Source organism: Oreochromis aureus, linkage group 15, assembly GCF_013358895.1.
Source record: "Oreochromis aureus strain Israel breed Guangdong linkage group 15, ZZ_aureus, whole genome shotgun sequence".
In the NCBI taxonomy this organism is placed as follows: Eukaryota; Metazoa; Chordata; class Actinopteri; order Cichliformes; family Cichlidae; genus Oreochromis; species Oreochromis aureus.
In genome coordinates, this window is record NC_052956.1 from 34,620,598 (window position 1) to 34,644,949 (window position 24,352).

The following is a 24,352-nucleotide window of genomic DNA, read 5'->3' on the forward strand; positions in this document are numbered from 1 at the left end:
TATATATATTTTTATCTAAATGGTAATTGGCTATCGTCACTATAATGGCGTAGTGTTCTACAAAAACACCTTTTTGGCCATAACAAGGAGAAATCTGAAATATTGTGATCATTTTCAATGTTTGAATTGAAGTTGCTAGTCTTTGGAACCCATCTAATAAATTCCTTTAGAGTAGTCACTACATATAAAGCATTAGGAGTCTGGACAGACCGCACAGCTGAAAGTTCATCCAGCTCATGGTTTTCTTGTACATAAAACGAATAAGATAGCATTGTTGTTGTTTTGTTGTTTGTTTTTCTTGTTTTTCTTATTGATTCGTGGGAAGAAAAACAAGCAGGTCTGAAGCTCCCCATGGAGATAATGAAATCAAGATTACTCTCTCTTCAGTGTTTTTCTTTTCATTTTCTGACTGACACTTATTGATCAGGGGATCATGACTTCCAATTACCTGCTTTCAAAGTCACTTTGAGTTGGCAGCAGGGGACCCGACTTGGGGTATGTTCTTTAAAAGGGTGGGTGGGGGACAGGGAGAAAAAGAAGGCTTGTGGTGGTTGAGGGGAAGGGGAGGAAAAAAAACACTTAAATGGGAAGCTTGTGAAAATATCTTCCTGCCTTCGGTCCAGATCTGACAAAGTGTTTGGATCAGTAGCTTCAAGGCATCACTTTAAAATTGATTCCTGACTCTGCACAGCATATTATTGATGTCAGTGCTGTTTGTGTTCATCAGCCAATTATATCAGGAGTGGTGTTGTTATTGTGCAGGACCAGAATGTGCTGTTCCTGTCTTTTGGCGAGAGCTCTCTTATGAAAAACATTCTGGAGCTTCTCTAAAAACGCTTGACGTGCATTTCAGAGAAAAATAAAAATCATTAGCGGTAACAAATCTCTCAACACGACTGCAGTATGTGTTATCCTCCCCACCTCTGTCTAACAAGCGCACTCATGCATTTGAATTCTTTACCCACAGATCTGGCCTCCCCCATGCCGATGGATAGCGACATGAAGAAGCAGGAGCACCTGTGGCAGAATCACTCACCTAACTTTCTGGCAGAGAAAGCCTTCAATGCTGCAGTAGCTGTGCTCAAACCACACTGTGCTGTCTGCTCGCTCTTCTGTCCGTACACAAAGGTAGGTACACGCCAGGCACATAGGAGTGGTTCATATAACAATGGCAGGTCAGGCCCATTAGGACAGACATAAATAGTGGGCCACAAACTAACATTTAACTTGTCTTTTTTCCTGATCTTTCCAACCACAGAAAGATGTCTCCGCTGATAACGAAACCATGGGCGCTTCATTTCCCCGTCATGGCAGCTTGACTCGTCCACTGGTCCCAGAGATGTGCTTCAGCGTCGGAGCAGGAAACACGGAGCCACCGCCCACCAACTATCACATTGGGGAGGATGGAACCAGCCTCCTGATTTGCTGTTCATCTTGCCAAATGCAGGTTCATGCCAGTAAGTATAAAACTGAAAAGGTTTTGGCTGTGTTGGTTTAACATTGGGACACGAGCTCATTTGTTGTACCCTCTGTGTGATAGAGAGCTTACTAGTACACCTGGGGACATCTGTACTAGTTGATGTTTTATTAGATGAGCAATAAAAATAAATCTGATGGCAACACACTGCCTCTGTGCTAGTAATGAAATTTAACACTGTTGTTGCAACAGAAAGCTTTCCAGCAAAGACTATTTTAATATGGCTTTTGATTAGAGCCAGTTAGCATTTGTATGCCCGCTGAGACGTCGGGTATCTAATGGACACAAGAATTTGGTCTTTTGACTTGATTTTCCACGTGCACATTCAATCAGTGGGTAAAACACAAACCTGAAACTGTATAATAGATGTTAATCGTTGTAAAGTAAGAATCTGTAAATGTGGAGACTTCTTTTTCCCCCTCAATACTTTGTAGATTTCAAATTCTTTTTCCTCTCTGTGCTGTCAAAGAGCTGAATTTGATTCAGTTCAACAGCATTTAATTCATAATGCAGAGAATGTCTGTTTTATAAATTAATGCTAATACGGACCAGCAAGTTTTACAGTCTATCTAGTGCTCACAACATTTTCCCACACCTGAGACCCCTGAGAATAGTTTCAGGAAAATGGGCAGAGGCACAGAGGATGACTCTTCAATACAGCGGTGCAATAGACTGCTCAATTCCCTGTTGCCAGACTCAGTGAAGCTTTCTAGTGTAACTCTTCTCAGCTCTGGTTAAACTGGCTAAGAGGCTGACAAAGGTCATGCAAAGGTGTCTCTAAAAACCAACACACCATACACTTCCCCAGCTCATATTTACCCTGCCTTTCCACTATATAGTTGACTTTTAACGGCATATTGCTTCTGTCGAAGCGAAGTGTGAAAAGACAGGCAGCTTGTTAAGATTCTGTAAGACTGAGTCATCCCAGGAATCTCTCTGTGCGTGGCTCTTCTTTTTATTGCCAAATGCAAGGACGTCTATCTAGACTGAACATTTTTAGTAAAGTTTTTTGCTGTAAACGATGCAGATGAACGCATTGACTCATCAAGTGTGTCGGTAATCAGCCCTTTCTGGAAATGCATGCATAAATGGATGTTTTGTGCCACATCACAACATCGACCCTCCTCTCCTCGGTTCTTATTATCACTAAAGCCAGAGTGCACCTTCAAGGCCAGTTCATTAGCTATCCAGGGACGAGTTTGACTCAGTCTGGGGAAACAGCGCAGATGTTAGTAAGAGAGCATGAAGCAGAACGAAATCCTGTCAAAACACCTTTGCTCCTCATTGTGCTGGAGTAGACATCTGCCTAAAAATCATTCACACATGTACAGGTGTTACATAAACCTGCATGCCCTTTGCTTCAGAAGCTTAAGCTGGAGATGGTGATGAGCTGAAAGTGTGAACAGAATGCTTAAAAACATGTTTGGTGAGAAGTAATCTGCAGAAATTTGTACAAAATCTGTTTAAAGGAATAGAAAAAAGGCGGTAATGTTGCCATGAGCTGTCCTCACTGAATATCGATGCATGGAAATGACATGAAATGATGAAATAGATGAGCGCAGTCAGTAGCATCTCTTCTCTAACAGGTTGTTATGGCGTGAAGCCTGACTCTGTTGGTGATTCCTGGATGTGCTCTAGGTGTGCAGCGGGAGCCTGGACAGTGGTGAGTAGTGGCTGCAAATGATCCAATTCCACCCCACCCCCACATAAAATAAGACCACTTCAGAAATAAGTTATTCTCCAGAACTGCAGGTTTAGTTGAAAATGTTTATTAGATTTGACTTGAATGAAAGCCTCTGAGGACACGTTGACCTTACATCTCTTCTTCTAATGATTGCTACTAGGCAAACATGACATCAATCACAAGTCCAAACCAAGCTATGTTTAGAAAAGACTGATTTGGCTAAGGTGTGGGAGGAACGGTGTCAATGTGTTCTCCGTTTCTATACTTAATCCTCTTTTTCTCTGTTCTCATATTATCTGTTCTTAAGGAGTGCTGTCTTTGTAACTTGAGAGGAGGAGCTTTGAAGACTACCACAGACAACCGGTTAGTGCCACGTGTTTGAGCTGATGCAAATTGACAAATTACAAAAATAATGGTTCATCAAGCTTATACTCAAAGCAAAATAAAGATTTTCAAAGCAAAATCTTACAGTGAATCAATATTTCCCTGTTTTCCTGCTATTTTAATTTGTTCTCGCCAAACTATTCATTGCTTCACCAGGTGGGTTCATGTCATTTGTGCTATCGCCGTGGCTGAAGCTCGCTTCATCGATGCCATTGAGAGGGGGCCAGTGGACGTCAGTGCCGTCCCAGAAACCCGCAAGAATCTAGTAAGATCAGATGGTGACAAATAAGAGAGTTGCATGTCTGTTTGTGTTGTTATGTAAAGTGAAACAGGCAGAGAGCTACTTTGAAATACATCAAAGATTGTTACATTGTTTCTTTTTGGAGAAAGTTTATGCTTCTTAGTGTACATTGTGCACTGTAGCTGTTTTGCTTATACTGTTTAGGTGAATTTCAGGCATTTTTTTTGTTTGAATGGATAGATCTTTTTTTTTTCCTTCTTCTTCTTCTTTTTTGGAAGCCAGGGATGATATTGGGTAAAAACAGATGTGCTGAGGGGCATGGCTGAATAATCAGCTGTCATTTCTCACTGCGCCAAATGAACTGCATCGATCTCGTGGGTAGGAGGCAATTTCCCCATTGCTCCCATGTCTTTGAATGCGACTCGTTTGCTGCCTTCCTTTCCTCTTGTCACCCGCCCTCTTCGTAGTTTGCGCTCCCCTTCTCCATTCACCCGATCCCACTTCACAGGCAGTAGCAGTGCTTGCTGGTGCATTATCACAAATCTACAAATAATGTCACCTCTTTCCCTCCCCATCTCTCTGAATAATCTATCAAAAGACAAGCTGGGTGACATTTGCATCTGAGTGCTGTCAAAGCACGTTTCCTCAGTCTCTTAAAAGACTGTGAGCGGAGAAGCTCTGCGCTGATCAAATGTGAATATGCATGCTAGGAACCAGTTTATATTGCACTGTGATCAGCAATCAGTGTTGTCCCTCCCATCTTTGAACACGGAGTTTCCAGTGATGGAGTTATTTAACACACATTACTTTTGCCTTAGTTATTTTGGAATTTCTCAGGTGTTCTAACACTGTTCAATTCCTCAACTGATGCATCTTTTGCATATTGTGTGTAGAGGAACTGAGATTTTTGCTCTTGTGAGAAAACCGTTTCAGGCTTGGAGCTGCAAGTTGCTTAAATCAAATGTATAAGCGTCTTTAGAGCTATCTTTCCACCTAACTTGTCGGGTCCATTCTCCTACTGCATGCAAAAACACAGACCAGAACAGTGACTGTAAAGTAAAACTTATTTTTTTCATCACCTATCAGTTGAGTGAATATTTTGGAGTCTTTTCGGATGTGGAGGTTGGCAGGCTGTCAAAGAGTAGTCTTGGAAACGAGTGGTGTGGATTTGTGTGAGGATGAACCAGACAAGATTTACTTTGAAACCACTTTTGTTCTAAAGGCATTTCCACAATTTCTATAGGCGTTCTCATAAGTCATAATGTGCATATGGACTGATTGGCCACTTTATTAGGTAAATGTGTTCAACTGCTCGCTAACGCAAGTATCTAATCATCCAATCACATAGCAGCCACTCAGTGTATTTAAGCGTGTATACATGATCAAGACGACCTGCTAAACTTTAAATCAGGCATCGGCAACCAGGCTGGGATTTTCACACACAACTATCACAAAGGTTTACAAAAAATGGCCTGAAAAAAGAGAAAATATCCAGCGAGCGGCAATTCTTTGTGAAAATGGGGCTAGTGGAAGAATGGCAGCAGTCACATTGGTTGCCACTCCTGCTGGGTAAGAATGTGAAACAGAGACTACACTTTGCAGTAGGTCACTGGACAGAAGATCTGAAAAATGTTGCCTGGTCTAATGAGTCTTGATTTGCGCTGCCAACATTCACGTGGCAGGGTCAGAATTTGGTGCAAAGATAAAAGCAATGGTCCGTCCTCCCTTGTATCAATGGATCTGGCTGGTGGTAGTGTTCGTGTGGGGCCCTTAGTCCCAGCTGAGCAGTTTAAACCCCACAGTCTCTCTGAGTATTGCCCCTTTATCACCACAGTGTACCCATCTTCTGATGGCTGCTTCCAGCAGAATAAAATACTATGTGACAATGCTGAGATCATCTCAAACTGGTTTCTTAAGCATGACTGTGACCACTGTACTCAAATGTCCTCCACAGTCACAGATCTCACTCCAGGTGAGCATTTTTTGAATGTGACAGCAGATTCACATCATGGACGTGCAGCTGACAAATCTGCAGCAACTGTGTGATGCTGTCATGTCAGCAGGGACCAAAATCTGCAAGGATTGTTTCCAGCACCTTGTTGTATAATTATAATGTGCAAGCACCAATTTGTTCTAAAACACTTGTGTGCAAAGATAATTTTGCTATGACCACATCAGAAATAAATAAAAGCAGTTAACAATGGGTTCACATAATTTGATCGCAAAGTCAGCTCAAAGATGTTTTTTTCTTTAAAATTAATCTTCTCAATATTAATCTGCAATGCGCTTTACATATAAATAAATCAAGCAGCTAATGTTTCTTGAGCCGCTGAGTTTCATCCTGTCCTCTGCTCTGGTGCCTACCTGCCTGGGGAAAACCCCACCAGCTGGCAAAGTAGCTGCGCTGCACCAGTAAAAACTGAAGTTTTATTTTTTAAATTTACTTTTTTATTGATTGGCCAAGCACCACATTACAGCTGCACATAAAGGAGGAGAAACAGAAAAAAATGGGTTTTTTTTTTAAAACTAGGCATTTCTTCTCTGCTGTTTGAACGATGCACGCATAAGAGCAGTCAGCACTGAGAGTTGTAAGACTTTAATTAAAATAATGGTTGTGGGTTTGCAGGGATCATGTGTTATATTAAATTGTAACAGAAAAGGCAAAGAGTTTGCAGACTGCTGGGAATTTCAGACCAGAATTAAGAGATCTGGAAGGAGAGAAGAGCAATGAGGCTAAACAAGTTATGGAAGATGCCAAAAGGGATGCAGGGAGGAAAAAATGAATTGGCATAAATGAACTGAGTGTCAGAGTGACAGTTCAGATTGTTATCAATAGATGCAAAATTTTTAAGACATAATTGTCACCACTGTACAGGCACTCAGCGCAAAAGCGTGTTATTGGGAAGACTGAAAACAGCCATTCTCTTAATGAGTAAAAACCTGTAAGAATACCAAACAGAATCAAAGATCAGAGAGAAGAGAGTTCATGGTTTCATTGCTGGTTCCTCCACCATCTTTATTTCATGAGATGTCCTATAATTACTGCAATTTCATGGCATGCCAGGCTCTTCTGGAGGACTGGAGTAGTTGTTGCAGATGAATTGTTTTAATTGTTTTAACCTTTTTGGAAGTGTGAAGGTGAAATGTTAGGAGTTCACATTTACTTTACTTTACTTCAGTTCAAACTTTTGAACAACTGCTTCACTTGTCAGCGTCAAAGGAGGCTTATATAAAAATAAGCTGAGGAAGTTATAGGGGAATGGAGACGTAATAGAAGCATTTTATTTGCTTTCGTTGCAGAAGTGTGTGTTCTGCCATGGAAAGGTTGCTAGTCAGAACCGCGGCGCCTGCATCCAGTGCACGTATCAGAACTGTGCAACGTCCTTCCATGTCACCTGTGCCCAAATCGCCGGAGTAGTCATGACACCCGCTGACTGGCCCTACGTGGTGTCTGTCACCTGCCACAGGCATAAAAAGGTCACTCCAAAGGTAAGTGCAAAACCAGGACAATTGGTCAGTTATTAAAGCTGCAGATTTTAAAAAATGTTTTGTAAAATTACTGTCAAAAGTCAGATATTGAAATATTTTTCTGTTAGTCATTCTTCAGGAATAGCTGTTTGATTTAAAAAGGAAAAAAACAGTATTTTTTTTGTGTTTTTCTATAAACTGAATATGACAAGTGTTAGGCTTCATTGGCAGGCTTTGTTTTTTGCTTAAAAAATGTGTTGTGGAATTTTTTTGTTTTGGGGGGTAAAAAGAAATCGCACTGATGACGTGTAGAAGTCTCAAAAAGGTTCAAAGCACATGTATTAAATATGATATTATTGGCTTTAGAGGGTTAATGAGTCTAAGGGCCAGACTGACTAGCATGTTGCACCATGCGGCACAGTGGGTTTTAAATGCACTGTCTGTATTTCTAAAGCGCTGTTGGCATGTGTATTTCTTTGTTCGAATTCTTTGTTCAAAGGGCAAAATATATATGGAGATGTTTGCTGCCCTTTATTGCATCGATATTTAATGCTAAAAAAATAGCATGTCTTATTTTTTTGTGCTTGTTATTGAAATGTGTTTAGAAAACAGTTTCACAATCATTACACTAACCCCAGGTGTGAGCGCTGTTTGGGTATTGCACGTCATTATACCCTGTTTCATAAATCTGACCCTAAGTGGTTTAAGGTGACACACCAGGAGAAAAAGTCATAAAGACGACACTCTAATAATAAGAGCTCCATAATGACAGACGAATAGGCCTCTGTTTGTAGAAATGTTCTCATGAAAAAGTTATGTATGAACTTGACTCGGAGTGATTTTAACAAACACTTCGGTTTTACACTAAATACACTTCAAGCAAAAGGTTTCACTTTTTGGAATAATGACAGAACACACAGTGTGTTCCTGCTGAATGAAGCCACATATTTCCAATTAAACCCCCTTTTTTTTCTTTTCTTAAGCCTCGACCAACACCCAAAGGGCCACAAGAGCCAACCCTTGGGCAAAGGGTGATAGGTCGCAACGTTGACTCCTGGTATTACCACTGCACCGTCATCGGCATGGCCAGACAGACGTTCTACGAGGTCAACTTCGACGACGGCTCATACTGTGACAACTTGTACCCGGAAAACATAATAGTGAGTTCTCTCTGAGTCAAGGCAGACACCTACATGCGTGCAATCGACACGGGTTAAAAATAATCTCCTTTTTAAATAGCTGAAAGAAATATCCTAGCAACTGTTACATGCTTTTGTAGCTTGAGAATCTGAACAAATGAAAATGTAATGACTGAATGTAAACTGGCATAACCTTTAATGAGTCAGTGCTGTAAGTTATGAACAAACATGAGTTTTAATAACGTGATATCTGCTGAGAAACTTGATCAAATTTAACTTTAAAATCAATTGTGTGTTACTTACCAGAACAAGCTGTTTGAATTGCAGAGAAATGAAAAAGTCAACCCGCATTTAATAACAGCAACCAGATGAAAATGTTACCCTCAGACTTTAACTAAATTCTTGTTAGTAAAATGTAACATGAAGATGTTTTGAGCACATTTTTTTTTTTCCTCTTTCGCTCATCCTTCCCGCTTCTTCAGAGTCATGACTGCCTGCGCAGCGGCCCTCCTGAGGTGGGGGAGCTTGTTGTGGTCGGCACACCCGAAGGCAAAATCCTCAACGCTTCCTTTGTCAAACAACACATCCACAAACTCTACCAGGTAAGAGAAACACAACACGAGCCTTCACATCTGCTAGAGTTTGGAGCGTGTGTGGCTGTAGTTTGCATCATTCATAGATAAACTTGTAATGTTGTTTCTTAATAACTGAGTACACAAGAAAATAAGTCGGATTTCTGAGATGCTGCTGTTCAAACACCTGCATTTAATCTCCTGTGTGTGTGTGTGTGTGTGTGTGTGTGTGTGTGTGTGTGTGTGTGTGTGTGTGTGTGTGTGTGTGTGTGTGGGTTTAAGTGTCAGGGTTACAATTAGGTTATGGTTAGGATTAGGCATTCATTTTTTATGGTTAGGGTACATGGCTAGGGGAAAGCATTATGTCAATGAGATGCCCTCACTAAGATATGAAAACGTGTGTGCGTGTGTAAATGTATAAACCTTTCCAAGTCAAACCAGACTGTGAAAATCATCTCTAAATAAAGCTTTAAAGCTTGGCTGCAGCGCAAAAAAATAAAAAATTGACTGTTAGGTGAGGAATGTGAGCATCGGCATCGTTTTCCATATTTTATCTGATGCTCTTCTGCAGCATGACTCAAAAGTGACTGAACCTGTGAACTTTGGGATGTTCTGTGTAATGGCTTTGCCACCCTCTGCTTTGGCTCTCGATTCTTGGGATTATCAGTGTGCGAGAAGCCAGTCGGCCCTTCTAGATTATGGTGGAGCGTTTTGACTCAGTGTGGCATTAAAACATAAAAGTCGAGAGATCTCAAATCACTGCTACTTTAAGGGAAATTTATAGGGCAAAGCTGCAGAGTGCTTACAAAGTGGAAAATGTGGGATCGAAGATGATTGTTGGGACAAGAGCGAGCGCATCCTGAAATGTACTTGGACACAAACACATGGGAAAGTGAGGTTGTTTGATTTGTGCCATGACGCTGATTTTGGGAGTGCATCCATAACAGCTCATCTGAGCAATTTACAAATAAACAGTGTTTATGGGGAATGCATCCAGTCGCTTCACTTTCTGAGTTTAAGGAACTCTTAAATGACTGATTTAGCGTGGTTTATATTTACTGCAGATGTTTGCATCAGACACATGTTTACAGGTTTATAACATGTTAACCCGGTGGCTGCAGCACCGGGAGCCCTCTCAGAGATGAGAGTACCGCTGTGATTAGCTAAAATCACGCCTCCACTTGATCACAGAGTCGGTGCCACAACCCTGACCTTGCTGCCCCCCCCTCGCTCCGTATAAATATATATAATTTTTTTTAAATCTACATTTACATTTAAAGTGGTTAACTGAAGCTCTTATCCAGTCAGTGAGCAGCTTTAGGGGTCAGAGTCATGGTCAAGGACATTTTGACTGAAGCACATGGTTGTTGATGGAACCATTTGTTATGCCTGAGATCCAACCGGTGACTGTTTGGGTGCAAGTTTGAATTTTCAGTGTGCTTTATTTCACTTTTCAATGATTTGTCCTTTTTTTACCTCCTGGTTTAGCCTCTAATAATTTGATATATTTTATTCATTTTTTAAAATTTGCCTGTGTGTCCTCTGCACTTACAGGTACAACTATTGAAAGTGTGGGTTGGTTAATCCATTGTGGGTGTTATCTGTCCAGGTTGAGTTTCAGGACCAGAGTCAGTTGATGGTCAAGCACTCGGAGATCTTTCAGCTGAACCAGGAATTACCCAAAAGGGTCAGAGCTCGCCTGGTGAGTGTTTTACTCAAACTTTAAAATAAAACTAAATTAGCTGTAGATGAAACAACTGGTAGTTGAAAAGCCCAATGATTTCTGTGTTCCACATCTTAAGTCTGTACCGGTCTGTTCTCAGGCTTTACCTGGAACACAGGAAGAGGTTCCCTCAGTGGACGAAGCCCAAGCAGCCAAACGACGTCGCCTGCCCCCGGCTCCGCCCCCTCCAGGCCCCGCTCCCGCAAATATCCCCATGGAGACAACCAATGCAACACCTTGCCCTCCAACTGAAGCTCCAGTAACAAAGCCAACACCAGAAAATCACAGTATTGGTACGCAGCCAACCTCACAACCTCTGTCCCAGCCCCCAATGACCCAGCAGGATGCTCCTGCCCCAGCTAGCGGTATTCAAATGGACGCTGAGACCCCAATGGACACCGGTGTCGCCCTCACCGATCCCTTAACAGGGTCACCTCTCACATCGGATCCCCTCTTGAGTTCAGAGTCTGTCCCTTTTCAGTCCACCTTAAACTCTGATCCGCTGCTGTCTGCCCCATCCCCGCCTCCCCCTCCGTCTCAGCACATGTCCGACAGCTACACGCCCAGCAGCGGCTACGTCTCCTATATGAAGACGCTCCTCCATTCTCATTTTCCTCAGGAAGATGGCCCCGAACCCTTGTATTAAAACTCCACTATATTATTACTCAGCCGGTGGAGGCTGAGCCAATAGGAAGTAAGCTAATGGTGTTGGATTTTACGGAGTGCTGTATTAATGGACAACTTATATCCTCCACTGGCTCTGAGAGCTCAGAGCAGGAGCAGGAAAAGACACGGACATACGAGCACTCTTTTAATGCATGTTACTTTTCTATTTTTGAGTTAATGTGTCTGCAGTGGTGCTTTAGCCTGCTCTGAAGCAGCAGCTAAAGAGGACAAGGCTTTTTTTAACATAATAATAATAATAATTATTATTATTATTACATTGTTGGGTCTTTTCTTTTTTCCTTTTCTTTTAAATACAGATTTCCTTTTTGGTCTCAGTCAGCTGCTGTGCTTTATTTTCCTCCATAATGGGATAAGTCTCTGGGTGTCATCAACCTCCATACCTCGTTGCATTAAATCAATAACAGCACACTCCCATTTTCTTTCTACAGGAAGCTAATTATTACGAGGGCCTCTCAGCTTTGGGGCCCCAGTGGACTTTAAACTCTCGCTTCTTTTTTAAAAAAAAAATCAAATAACCAGCAACAAGATATCTATTTTTCAATCCAGCCACTCATGGCTTTGAAACTGTGTGGCGGAACAAAAGTATCACATTATCCATCTGCAGGATCTTTTCACGAGGGTGTTTTCTTGTTGGCTCACAAGAGGTAAATGGAGAAATGGGGTTTAAAACACAAAAAACACACAAAAAAAGAAGTGTATTGTAGCGGGAACTCAGTATTTAAATGTCTTAGTCAAATATTGAAAGAATTATTTGTAATAGAACAAACATGTTGAATGCAAACACTAGTAGACTTGTCTGCAGGATGCATTAAAATTTTGTGAAGATGTGTCACAGTAGTTAACAGATGTGAACTTTATGTATTGACGTCATTTGGCGGCTCCTCTTTTTACACCAAAACGTTCTCAGGGTTCCTACATGTGGGAAATAAATGATGTTTCAACATCCGAGTCTTCACGTTAAGAGCATACCCGATACACCTGCTTATTGTTATCCTCGCATTTGCTCCCGTTAAAGGTTCGTCTACTATACCGAGTGAGATCTGTTTACTGTCACATTATCGCCTTTCGGCACACCAACTAGGCAGAAGAGTTCAGTCAGTTTTAAAGAAGGAAGGTTTGAAAAAAAGCACGTTATGTAGGAACCCTTGAATCAGGAAATACTCTACCCTTCTTGGTTTAAACTGTGTGTGTATATATATACAAATTAATATGGTAAAATGTTATGTTTTTCTATTACTGTACTGTATCTTTTCTGTGTTCATTTGCCGAACTGCATTCACAAACTTGGCCGATCTCAAATATTAATACCTTTTAATTTTGGCATATTTTGCCAGCATATTACATGAGTTTGTACTGATAACTACGTGTGTTTTCTTTGTTTGTTTGTTTGTTTTCATTACTGTTTGTGCAACAGAGGTGCTACATATATAAAACTACTGATGAACTGACCCCCCTCCCTCCACAACACTGTCACTTTGTATATACCACAGGCCTTGTATTGTGAATCAAATTTGTAAATGGCACGCTTCCCTTTTTCCCCTCTTCCTGTCACAAGAAACAGATGTTTCTGTATCCAAATTAACTCATGAAGAAAATTTGAATTCATTGGGATTAAAGTTGGTTGTGAGTCGCCAGGTCTTTGTGATTTGTGCATTTGTAGAGATTTAAAAAGTATATTGTGGGTTAGACCAACTATTAAGATTAAACTGACGAGCTGCTAACACCTTCCAGTTATCAGTTGTAGTGTTTAAATGCGGGCGGTCAATATATATGCAAATATATTCACTGGTCACTTTATTAGTTACACTTGTTAATGCAAATATTTAATGAGCCAGTTAGTTCAAACTGAGCAACAGAATGTGGCAGAAAGGTGATTTAAGTGATTTTGAACATGGCATCCTTGTTGGAGTATTTCAGAAACTGCTGATCTGCTGGGATTTTCACACACCGGGTTTACAGACAAGGGTCAGGAAAAAGAGAAAATGTCCAGTGAACGTCTGATGTCTGGGTGAAAATGACTCGGACGACAGACTATTGGAAAAAACAGTCAGTTTGGTGTAAACAACATGAAAGCATGGATCCATCCTACTTGAGTATTGTTGCTGACCATGTCCATCCCTTTATGACCACACTATACCCATCTTCTGATTTTGTCTTCCAGCAGGATAACAAAGCTCACAAAGTCATCTCAGGTTTCTTGACATGACAATGAGTTCAGTGTACTCAAATGGCCTCCACAGTCACCAGATTTCAATAGAGCACATTCGGGACGTGGTGAAACGGGAAGATTGACATCATGGATGTGCAGCTGACAAAGCAGCAACTGTGTGATGCTGTCATGTGTTTAAGTGCTCTATCTCTGACGAATGTCTGAAGCACCCTGTTAAATCTGAGGCACAAAGAATGAAAGCGTTCTGAAGATGAGTCCTACCCAGGACTAGCAGGGTGTACCTAATAAAATGTCCAGTGAGTGCAGTTATTAGTCTTTTTATATAATATGGGCCCTCCATGTACATGCAAATATATATTTCATTTAGTATATTTATATTAGGGGGAAGTCCAAATTGACAGTAGTGCAGAGTAATAGGAATACCTCTATTGTAATTCTTGTATGAGAATTGAAAAGCCTGATGGCTGTGGGTGAGAACAATTTTTGGTATCTCTCTGTTTTACAAGTTTAATGTACAAAAAAAATGGCACTCAGAAAGGGAACCAAGCATAACAAACAAATGCAATTAATTAAACATACAAGATCCAGATACTTCAAGTAAACCAATAAAGACAAAAACAAGCGAGCTCGGTGCTTGGTTAATGTTGCGTATTGCACTGCTGAGACAGATATATTTAATTTTCTGGAAACTCAAGTCTTGGACAGATTAGGATGTGGGCAATTTAAATAATTTATGTTGCTTCACCTAACCTTCACTCCCAGTTATAAAACAAGCTCCGATATTTGCAATGCTGACTACAATGGCCTAATACAAGCTAAGATATGAAGGTACTGGCTTCTTTGGATTAATCTGCATCACTGTGCAGATCCAGTAATATCTTTTTGCCATATTACACCAACTGTCAGCGCCTCCAACACTTACCAATTCACTAGCTGGGACCACATCCTCATTTTAGGCTTGACAGCATTTCTAGTAGGTAGTGGCATATGGCTTGAACATGAATTGAGGCTCCGGTTTGAGGAAAGCCTCAGAGGGGACTGACGGCGGCACCCGGGCCGTGACGATCCCCAAAGAAGGCTTCCCCTTGAAGCAGTAGTAACTGTGTGTGTTGCAAAAATATAACTTGTAGGCAGGCTTGTAATGATAAGCGACCTGTGACCTCGATTGGGTATTCAGGGATTCCACTGAGTGAAGTGGATGCGTTGGCAAGGAATGGCTGGAGAGGAGATCAGAAGAAATTCCAGACGGCAAGAGACCTTGATAGAGGAATGAGGGGAACCTCAGTCAGGTAGTGACGTAGCTTGACTGTGAACAAATGCTCTGGTGGTGAAGCATGCTGGGATTTTTGAGGCTCGAGGTAATGCCCAATGGTTCATAAAAGCTTAAGTGTGAGTTTGTCTCGAAGTAGAAGACAGAGAGGGGGTTGCCTGGCTGGTTAGTTTACTTTGGGTAAGGTAACGATAACTACTGTGTAGATTTCAGAAACAAACAAAGGTTTCTTTGGAAGCAAACCTCAATTTGGAAAAACGAATAGAGAGGAACCACCTTCCACTATGATAAGTTAACCCCCAAAATCAGCAGGGTGTAGAACTTCAGGCCATCAAGCGGGATGAACCTCATAGAAGATGATGCCATTTGGGATGGCGAGGAGATGTTACCAGAACCTCATTTCAGCTTGGAAGAGCTGTACTGAAGGAGAGAGTTTAGGTGATGGTAGTGAGAGCATGTGAGAAGTGAAGGTACGCCTTGGGGAATTATGCACACGGCAGAGTTTAGATGTCCTAAAAGGAGGCACAGCTGTTATTTGTGTGAGAGAGCAAAAAACAGAGAAACCTGTAACTGGAAAATGTTTATGGTTTGTCGAGGCATGCTGGGCAGGAATGGCCAACTCAACAGAAAGGGCTACGGTCCGGTCTGAATCCTTAAAGAAAGAATATTTTCGGAGACTCTGCTTGAGCTGTTTGTTTTGCTTCTGGTCCAGTTGTTGCTGACACCGATGGTCTCGTTGCTCCCAGTGACAAGGATATGTGTGGCTATCCTGGTTGGACATTGCTAAGTGCATTTGTTCTGGGTGAGCTGGGTCATGTGTGTTCTGAACCAGCTGATTGTGTTAAACTGGCCGCATTAAAGATTGACTCTAACTCTGTTCCTGAGCCAGTCCCTCCAAAGACTCTGTTTAGCTGCCCAGAGCCTGCTTGTCTTAAACTAAGTCTTGTACCAATGTGCAGGCAACTTTGAGAGACTATTACTCTCTCTTGGACTGCTAAAGATTGTTGCGCTCCCTTGCCTGCGCCTGTAAAGACTGTTTCTTCTCCTGTAATAATCCCTGAGCCTGCTCCGCCTGTTCCAGCTCTCAGGGTGACCTGTTCCAGTTCAGCAGGTGAGGGTGGCTAAGGACCAGCTGCTCCCTGCCTCTGACCAAGCAATCTCCTGCACCCCTGCACACAAGACAAACCGGTAACAAAATAAAACACATGAATTCTTTCTGTGTGGTTTAACATGGCGTGTCAGACTATTTCTTGGCTAGGAAACCAGTTCAGAGATCTCGTCTTCACTAGTTCTGCTAAGAGCTGCAGTGTCATATTTGTTGGAGACACCTGGTGCAGTGGTATAATTTGTCCTACACAGCAGTCAGCAAAAAGTGAGTTTTGCCAAAGTGTAAGAGCGTTCTTCTCAGCCTGAGATAGAGGAGTATTTGTAAGCTGAACACTGTCCTCTCTTATGAGTTTGGTCTGGTGTTTCAGCAGTGGATTACTTTGTGCAAATTTTGAGTGTAAAGAGAAAAAAAAGCTGATGCAAGATGTGACAGAGCATCTGTAAATGTAAGAAACAGGATGAGAGGGAGAAATAAAAACAGTCTGGTAAAAAGTTCAATAATTGAAAAGGGTAATTTCTCGACGTCCAGTATCTCATGTAAGTAGAGAAATGAAACCCTTAAATGAGCAAAGCTTTTTGCACAGATTTGCACAAATGTTATCTCGGAAGTTTGTAATTATTTAATGTAAATTAGAATTTTACAATTATTTATTCCAGCCTTCAGAGAGTCCTCATTTAGCGTGACTGGAAGCCAACCAAAGAAATACACAGTGTAGACTGTAAGACTACAGGCTGAGATAGTGCCAGGCATTGGCCTTACAGCTGTGACGCGTTCCCCCCCTTACAACCTCAGGAAACCCAAGTTTTTCCTGTTGATTCAATCAGTAATGCTGAAAATTAATTAAAGCCATCGGGGTTGCCCTGGCTCTGTGGTCTTGGTCTCCTTAATCCACGACCTTCTGCCACCTCCTCAGATGAGGAGATTTTAAAAGTTCCAATAATTGGCAGTGCAAACACCAGCACTGTTTATTCCTCACTGCAGCGGCTTGCTGGCAGGAATCCTAGCTCCTCACATTAAGCACACAGCAGGGAAACATGTTTTTGCTGCTTCCTCGCTGGGTTATTTTTAGATGGTATTTGTAATTAGCAGGAATAACCATCCAGACTAGCTGAATCTACCTCTGAATAAGAATTCTGCTATTTCCCCCCTTTCCTTTCCTTTCTCTTTTTTTTTTTATAAAGAAGTATATATTACTCTGTTAGGGAGCCTGAGTCATGCATAAGGCGCACTAGCTTTGTGCTTTCCTGTATTTTGGTGTGGCTGTTCATGTCTCCCTGCAGGCTGTTTTCCACCAGAAGGATCTGCATGCGATGGTTTGCATGTAGCGGTTTTCAATAATGAGATTTTTTTTTGCTCTTTTGCAACATCAACACGTGAAGGTCAAAAGGTAGGTCAGGTAATCCTGTTTAACGCGAACTGTCCCATGCAGCTATGCAAAAAATGGTGAGCAAGATTGAAAAAAAAAACAAGCTAAGACTCTGAAAGGTAAGAGGGAGTAGAGAGGCCTCTGCACAAAGTGTCCTTTAATGTCAGGGGCGCATGCAGCCACTTATCAGGGAGGCTCTCATGCTCTCAAATCCACCTTGAGGTATTCAAAATTTGTGCTTTCTTTGTGAACACACTAGCCTTGGACACACTCTCAGCTTGTTATGGGTTAGGTGCTAAATATTTCTATTCCTTTTACCTGCAGATCTTTAAATCTGTTTCCAAGAGCTGCTTACCAAAGATCACAGAACATTTTTTCAATTGATTAGTGAATGAGCAAAACGAAGTGGCAGGTGGTATCCTGAAAATTTAGTAAACTGCTTCTCGTCAGTGCGTAATTTCCAAATCCATCACAGCAGAAGTGCAGAGTGGGGCTCTTACTTGTTGATTGTGCAGACCTGACTGTTTTTTTTTCTTCTCACATTGATGTCAGCATAGCTTTTGTAAAAGAAAATGACATCACGCCACAAGGATAAAAATACACCTCTGACACAACAGGATCAGCACAACCTGTTTTTAAACAGTGTTGGTGCACTAACAAGATTCCCTTTGACTCCTCAGTGTTAAAAGCTTCTGAATTTCAAAGAAGCCCAAATGGTGAGAGGATAGAAGTGGGGAGAGGGAGAAGGTCACCGAAAGAACAAGAAATCTGTGTCTCATGGACAAATCGTTAATGTGGGCACGAGCTCTCTCCCTTTCTTGCACACACACACACAGACAGACATGCAAACTTGCTTTACCCCTGCTCGCTGTGCGAATGCCAAGTCTGCATTGCCCTCGCTGGATCAGGGTGGCCATTAACATTCTGAAGTGCCTGCCGTGTCTTTGCAGAGGAACTGGGGATGTGCCAGCTTGGCAATTACTTTAACAACTCTAGAGTTTGATTTCTTTATTCAGTTGAACCCAGCCAGGGGTAAAACTGAGGAGAACAAAAAAAAAGAGGAAGAGGACTCCAAAGGACAAAAGTTTATGCCGACCCATCTGTGGTTGAGCACAAAACTTTTGGTCTTTTAATGTCGTGTAGCGCTGTAGCTACAAGGGTCTCGGGGACAATATGTATTCTTGAGGGTGGAAACGCCACACATGCCTGAAAAGCAGTTTTAGTGTCCTTCAGGATGACATCCAAACCTCTAACCTGCTCAGTGACTATCAGACAGCTGAATGGCTCACATGGAAATTAAAATCCGTGAATGCACTGGGATCTAATTGCAGATGGAAGTGGAAATTATGTTGACAAGCTGGTTGATATGACAGGCTCCATTATAGCCTTAAGCTTTTATTACATTTCTGCCTAGTAAATCACATCACTGAAGCAGTATTACCATAATGACTTAGTGGAGCGCAATCTGTCAGCTCTGCCCCTTGTTTAAGGGGATATGACTGAATTATTGCAGGTGAGGTATATTTATGTACTCCTCCAGTCGCCAGAGACTTTACAGTAACATAACTGTGGTCACTTTGTCTTGTAAACATCAAAAACAAGACATCCTTCCAAATAATCTGCCTGGCAAGAAAGCGCTCTTTTAAAACAATCGGCTGAATTTAAAGGGTTAATTTCGCTGCCGTTCATGTTTAAGCAGCTCTAATGCTCCACTGTTATTGACACAGTAGGTTTGCCTGCTGTGCTCCATTTATCAACAAGGAATAGCAGAAAAGCATTAACGTGTTTCAGCCTTGTAGAGAGTGATCATCAAGGCGGCTGCGCTCATGAAAGGATGGAGCAAGATTTACTACTGCTTCAGATTACAGCTTACGACTTACAGCGTAATTACTCCAGAGATACGGTGTAATATTTTGCAGTAATGGCTTAGAAGTACAACACATACTGTTACATATACAGATGGGCCAGCGGCTCTTTAGCAGAGAGTCCACCTGGTGAAACTGCATCCCCTGTGCTCCTCCCCATCCCACTCTGAAACCAGTGGAAAAGACCTCATAATGGTTTGTGAACACAGTGACAAGTAAAATAGGTCTTTGGTAGAAGTTGTGGTGTTTAAAAGAGACAAAACCCAGCCAAATATTGAATCAGTGTAGTTACACCGTACTATCTTGCACACTTTGTCCCGTAACTTTTTATGGTGACATTTAACAGGACTGAATTAGTTGGCGCAGGAATCTCTGATCACAGTGACATGCTTTTGATCAGTTATTGTGCAAGGTATGACAGCTTTGCAGTTGTGTTTGAATAAATAGAGTGTTTTTGTTGTTTTTTTAATAATTGAAGCCGATTCTCTAATTGTGACCACAGGAGTTATAAAGTGATCATTTTTGGAGGGTACACACCTTTGACTTTGTAAATTTGGGATTGGAAACCACACTTAGGAGTAGAGATGGACCGATCCGATATTACGTATCGGTATCGGTCCGATACTGACCTAAATTACTGGATCGGATATCGGAGAGAAATAAAAAATGTAATCGATCCATTAAATATCAAAAAAGCACCTCAAAAAACTTGCAACACGGTGTAACTCGGCTCATAACCGTAGCACGTCGGAGCAGTATGCATCACGTGATAGAGCAGCTGTGTGTATTTGTAGCCTTGCTAGCAAACCAGCATTTGAATGTTTGTAAAGCGTTCCCATGTTAAGCTTAACAACCGATATATGGAGCGACTGCCTCTCCCTCTCTTGTTGCTACTTCAATCGTGAAACTGCTTAACGATCAGCTGATCGGCTTTTCTGTCGTGAGTCTGTCTCTCTTCTTTGTTTTTGGTCCACTTTGCACCAGAAAGAGGAAACCAGCGGCTGAAAAACAGCAGCACGTTTAAGCTTGATAAGCTGTTGTTAGAATTTATTTAATATTACTTTCTACACCAGGATCCTTTTCTACGTAGCTGAGGGCTGGTAGCTGTGCAGGGGCGGATCTAGCAAAGTTTAGCCAGTGGGGCCGATAGGGCATAAACAGGGAAAAGGGGGGCACAAAGACATACTTTTCTTTCTTATTCTCATTTAAAATGTCTAGCTTGTAATAAATAATTATCTGAATCTTACACCCAAAGTTTTAATCTGATGTAAAATGTATAGAAGTCCATTACTGTATATAGTAACTATTAAGTCTAATATACCCTAGTAAGCTATAGTACTTTTTCCTTTGGGAAGATACCATCTGTGCAGTCTGCAATTCTGTTGAAGAAAGATGTTGAATCTTTTTAATTATTCTTGAAAAATAATTTATTTCTGTGTATTTTTTTTTCACCTTGCATCAAATTAAAGTTGATTACATCAATTAAGCATCATCAGGTGGAGGGTGGGGGGTGGTTCCCCATTTTCTTTTGCTGGGAGTTTGCAACCCTATTAGTTAGGTTGCTTAATATTTCTGCTAAGTACTCTTTAAAATACCAGAATAGGGAGGATGGAGTAGGTTTAAGTTTATTAGATTGATCAGTGTTGCTGAACTATGAAATATTTTGGGTGTAGTCTATTTTTTACATACAGGTATAACAGAATAGCTTTAGTGTTGTTGTTTATTTAAACTTGAGTATGAACTTATACAAAATTCAATTCAATTCAATTCAATTTTATTTATATAGCGCCAAATCACAACAAAAGTCGCCTCAAGGCGCTTTATATTGTACAGTAGATAGCACAATAATAAATACAGAGAAAACCCAACAATCATATGACCCCTATGAGCAAGCACTTTGGCGACAGTGGGAAGGAAAAACTCCCTTTAACAGGAAGAAACCTCCGGCAGAACCAGGCTCAGGGAGGGGCGGCCATCTGCTGCGACTGGTTGGGGTGAAAGAAGGAAAACAGGATGAAAGACATGCTGTGGAAGAGAGACAGAGATTAATAACAGATATGATTCGATGCAGAGAGGTCTATTAGCACATAGTGAGTGAGAAAGGTGACTGGAAGGAAAAACTCAATGCATCATGGGAATCCCGGCAGCTCACGTCTATTGCAGCATAACTAAGGGAGGATTCAGGGTCACCTGGTCCAGCCCTAACTATATGCTTTAGCAAAAGGAAAGTTTTAAGCCTAATCTTGAAAGTAGAGATAGTGTCTGTCTCCGAATCCAAACTGGAAGTTGGTTCCACAGAAGAGGGGCCTGAAAACTGAAGGCTCTGCCTCCCATTCTACTTTTAAATACTCTAGGAACAACAAGTAAGCCTGCAGTGCAAGAGCGAAGTGCTCTAATAGGGTGATATGGTACTACAAGGTCATTAAGATAGGATGGGGCCTGATTATTTAAGACCTTGTATGTGAGGAGCAGGATTTTGAATTCAATTCTGGATTTAACAGGAAGCCAATGAAGGAAGCCAAAACAGGAGAAATATGCTCTCTCTTTCTAGTCCCTGTCAGTACCCTTGCTGCAGCATTTTGGATTAGCTGAAGGCTTTTCAGCGAGTTTTAGGACATCCTGATAATAAAGAATTACAGTAGTCCAGCCTGGAAGTAATAAATGCATGAACTAGTTTTTCAGCATCACTCTGAGACAGGATATTTCTAATTTTAGAGATGTTGCGCAAATGGAAGAAAGCAGTCTTACATATTTGTTTAATATGTGCGTTGAAGGACATGTCCTGGTCAAAAATGACTCAAGGTTCCTCACAGCATTACTGGAGGCCAAGGTAATGCCATCCAGAGTAAGAATCTGCTTAGATACCATATTTCTAAGATTTTCAGGGCCGAGTACAATAACCTCAGTTTTATCTGAATTAAGAAGCAGAAAGTTAGCGGCCATCCAGGTCTTTATGTCTTTAAGACATTCCTGCAGTTTAACTAATTGGTCTGTGATACCTGGCTTCATGGACAGATAGAGCTGCGTGTCATCTGCATAGCAGTGAAAATTTATGCTATGTCTTCTAATGATGCTGCCTAAGGAAGCATGTATAATGTAAATAGAATTGGTCCTAGCACTGAACCCTGTGGAACTCCATAATTGACCTTAGTGTGTGAAGAGGACTCTCCATTTACATGTACAAATTGGAGTCTATTAGATAGATATGATACAAACCACTGCAGTGCAGTACCTGTAATACCTACAGCATGTTCTAATCGCTCTAATAGGATATTATGGTCGACAGTATCAAACGCAGCACTGAGGTCTAGCAGGACAAGCACAGAGATGAGTCCACTGTCAGAGGCCATAAGAAGATCATTTGTAACCTTCACTAAAGCTGTTTCTGTGCTGTGCTGAGCTCTGAAACCTGACTGAAACTCTTCAAATAAGCCATTCCTCTGCAGATGATCAGTTAGCTGTTTGACAACTACTCTTTCAAGGATTTTTGATATGAAAGGAAGGTTGGAGATTGGCCTATAATTAGCTAAGACAGCTGGGTCTAGAGATGGCTTTTTAAGTAAAGGTTTAACTACAGCCACCTTGAAGGCCTGTGGTACATAGCCGATTATTAGAGATAGGTTGATCATATTTAAGATTGAAGCATTAATTAATGGCAGGACTTCTTTGAGCAGTTTTGTAGGAATGGGGTCTAAAAGACACGTTGATGGTTTGGAGGAATTAATTATTGAAGTTAACTCAGAAAGATCAATTGGAGAAAAGAGTCTAACTTAACATTGATGGTACTAAAAGTAGCTGTAGATAATGTTACATCTGTGGGATGATTATTGGTAATTTTTCTCTAATGATAAAAATTTTATTTGTGAAGAAGTTCATGAAGTCATTGCTAGTTAGCGTTAAAGGGATTGTTGGCTCAGTAGAGCTCTGACTGTTTGTCAGCCTGGCTACAGTGCTGAAGAGAAACCTGGGGTTGTTCTTATTTTCTTCAATCAGTGACGAATAGTAAGATGTTCTGGCTTTTATGGAGGGCTTTCTTATAAAGCAACAAACTATTTCTCCAGGCTAAATGATGATCCTCTAAATTTGTGACACGCCATTTCCTCTCCAGCTTACGAGTTATCTGCTTTAGGCTACGTGTTTGAGAATTATACCACGGAGTCAGGGACTTTGGATTTGAGGCCTTAGTTTTCACAGGAGCTACAGTATCCAGAGTCGCACGTAGTGAGGAGGTAAAATTATTAACAAGATAATCGACCTCTGTTGGAGTAGCGTTCAGATAGCTGCTCTGCTCTATGTTGGTACAGGGCATTGAAGATGATAACAGTGGGTGGATTATATTCTTAAACTTAGTTACAGCACTTTCGGAAAGACATCTACTGTGATAAAGTCTACTCTCCACTGCTGTGTAATCAATTATTGTAAATGTAAATGTTATCAGGAAATGATCAGACAGCAGAGGGTTTTCAGGAAACACTGTTAAATGTTCAGTTTCTATGCCATACGTTAAAACAAGATCTAGAGTGTGATTAAAGTGGTGGGTGGGTTCTTTTACATTTTGAGAGAAGCCAATTGAGTCTAATAACAGATTAAATGGGATGTTGAGGCTGTCATTTTTAGCATCTACATGGATGTTAAAATCACCCACAATAATTATTTTATCTGAGCTGAGCACTAAATCAGATAAAAGTCTGAGAAATCAGAGAGAAACTCTGTGTAAGGCCCAGGTGGACGATAGATGATAACAAGTAAGACTGGTTTCTGAGTTTTACAGCTGGGGTGGACGAGGCTAAGCATCAGGCTTTCAAATGAATTAAAAGTCTGTCTTGGTCTTTCGTTAATTAATAGGCTGGTGTGAAAACTTGCTGCCACACCGCCCCTCGGCCTGTGCTTGAGATTTCTGGTAGTTAGAATGACTCGGGGTGTTGATTCATTTAAACTAACATACTCATCCTGCTGCAACCAGGTTTCTGTAAGGCAGAGTAAATCGATTTGTTGATCAATTATTAAGTCATGTACTAACAGAGACTTGGAGGAGAGAGACCTAATATTTAATAATCCACATTTCACTGTTTTACTCTTTGGTTCAGATGTGGATACTGTATTGTTCTTTCTTTGTGATTTTTTTATGTTTAAGTTGTTTATTGCTGGTTTTTGGTTTGTTTTTTGTCTTTTTGGGAGCTGACACAGTCTCAATGGAG

At 41.2% G+C, this 24,352-nt stretch overlaps 1 protein-coding gene across 1 annotated transcript in view; it reads left to right on the forward strand.

Moving 5' to 3' along the window:
* The window catches only part of kdm4b (lysine (K)-specific demethylase 4B), a 42,359-nt gene extending 29,350 nt beyond the window's left edge, over nt 1–13,009 (forward strand). The window contains exons 13-22 of the mRNA XM_031750255.2: nt 968–1,128; nt 1,259–1,457; nt 3,064–3,140; nt 3,469–3,524; nt 3,702–3,810; nt 7,087–7,275; nt 8,238–8,414; nt 8,876–8,995; nt 10,575–10,667; nt 10,789–13,009. Of these exons, the coding sequence (XP_031606115.1) occupies nt 968–1,128; nt 1,259–1,457; nt 3,064–3,140; nt 3,469–3,524; nt 3,702–3,810; nt 7,087–7,275; nt 8,238–8,414; nt 8,876–8,995; nt 10,575–10,667; nt 10,789–11,334 (1,727 nt within the window). The 3' untranslated portion in view covers nt 11,335–13,009. The remainder of the gene's footprint in view (nt 1–967; nt 1,129–1,258; nt 1,458–3,063; nt 3,141–3,468; nt 3,525–3,701; nt 3,811–7,086; nt 7,276–8,237; nt 8,415–8,875; nt 8,996–10,574; nt 10,668–10,788) is intronic.
* The last annotated feature ends 11,343 nt before the right edge of the window (nt 13,010–24,352 follow it).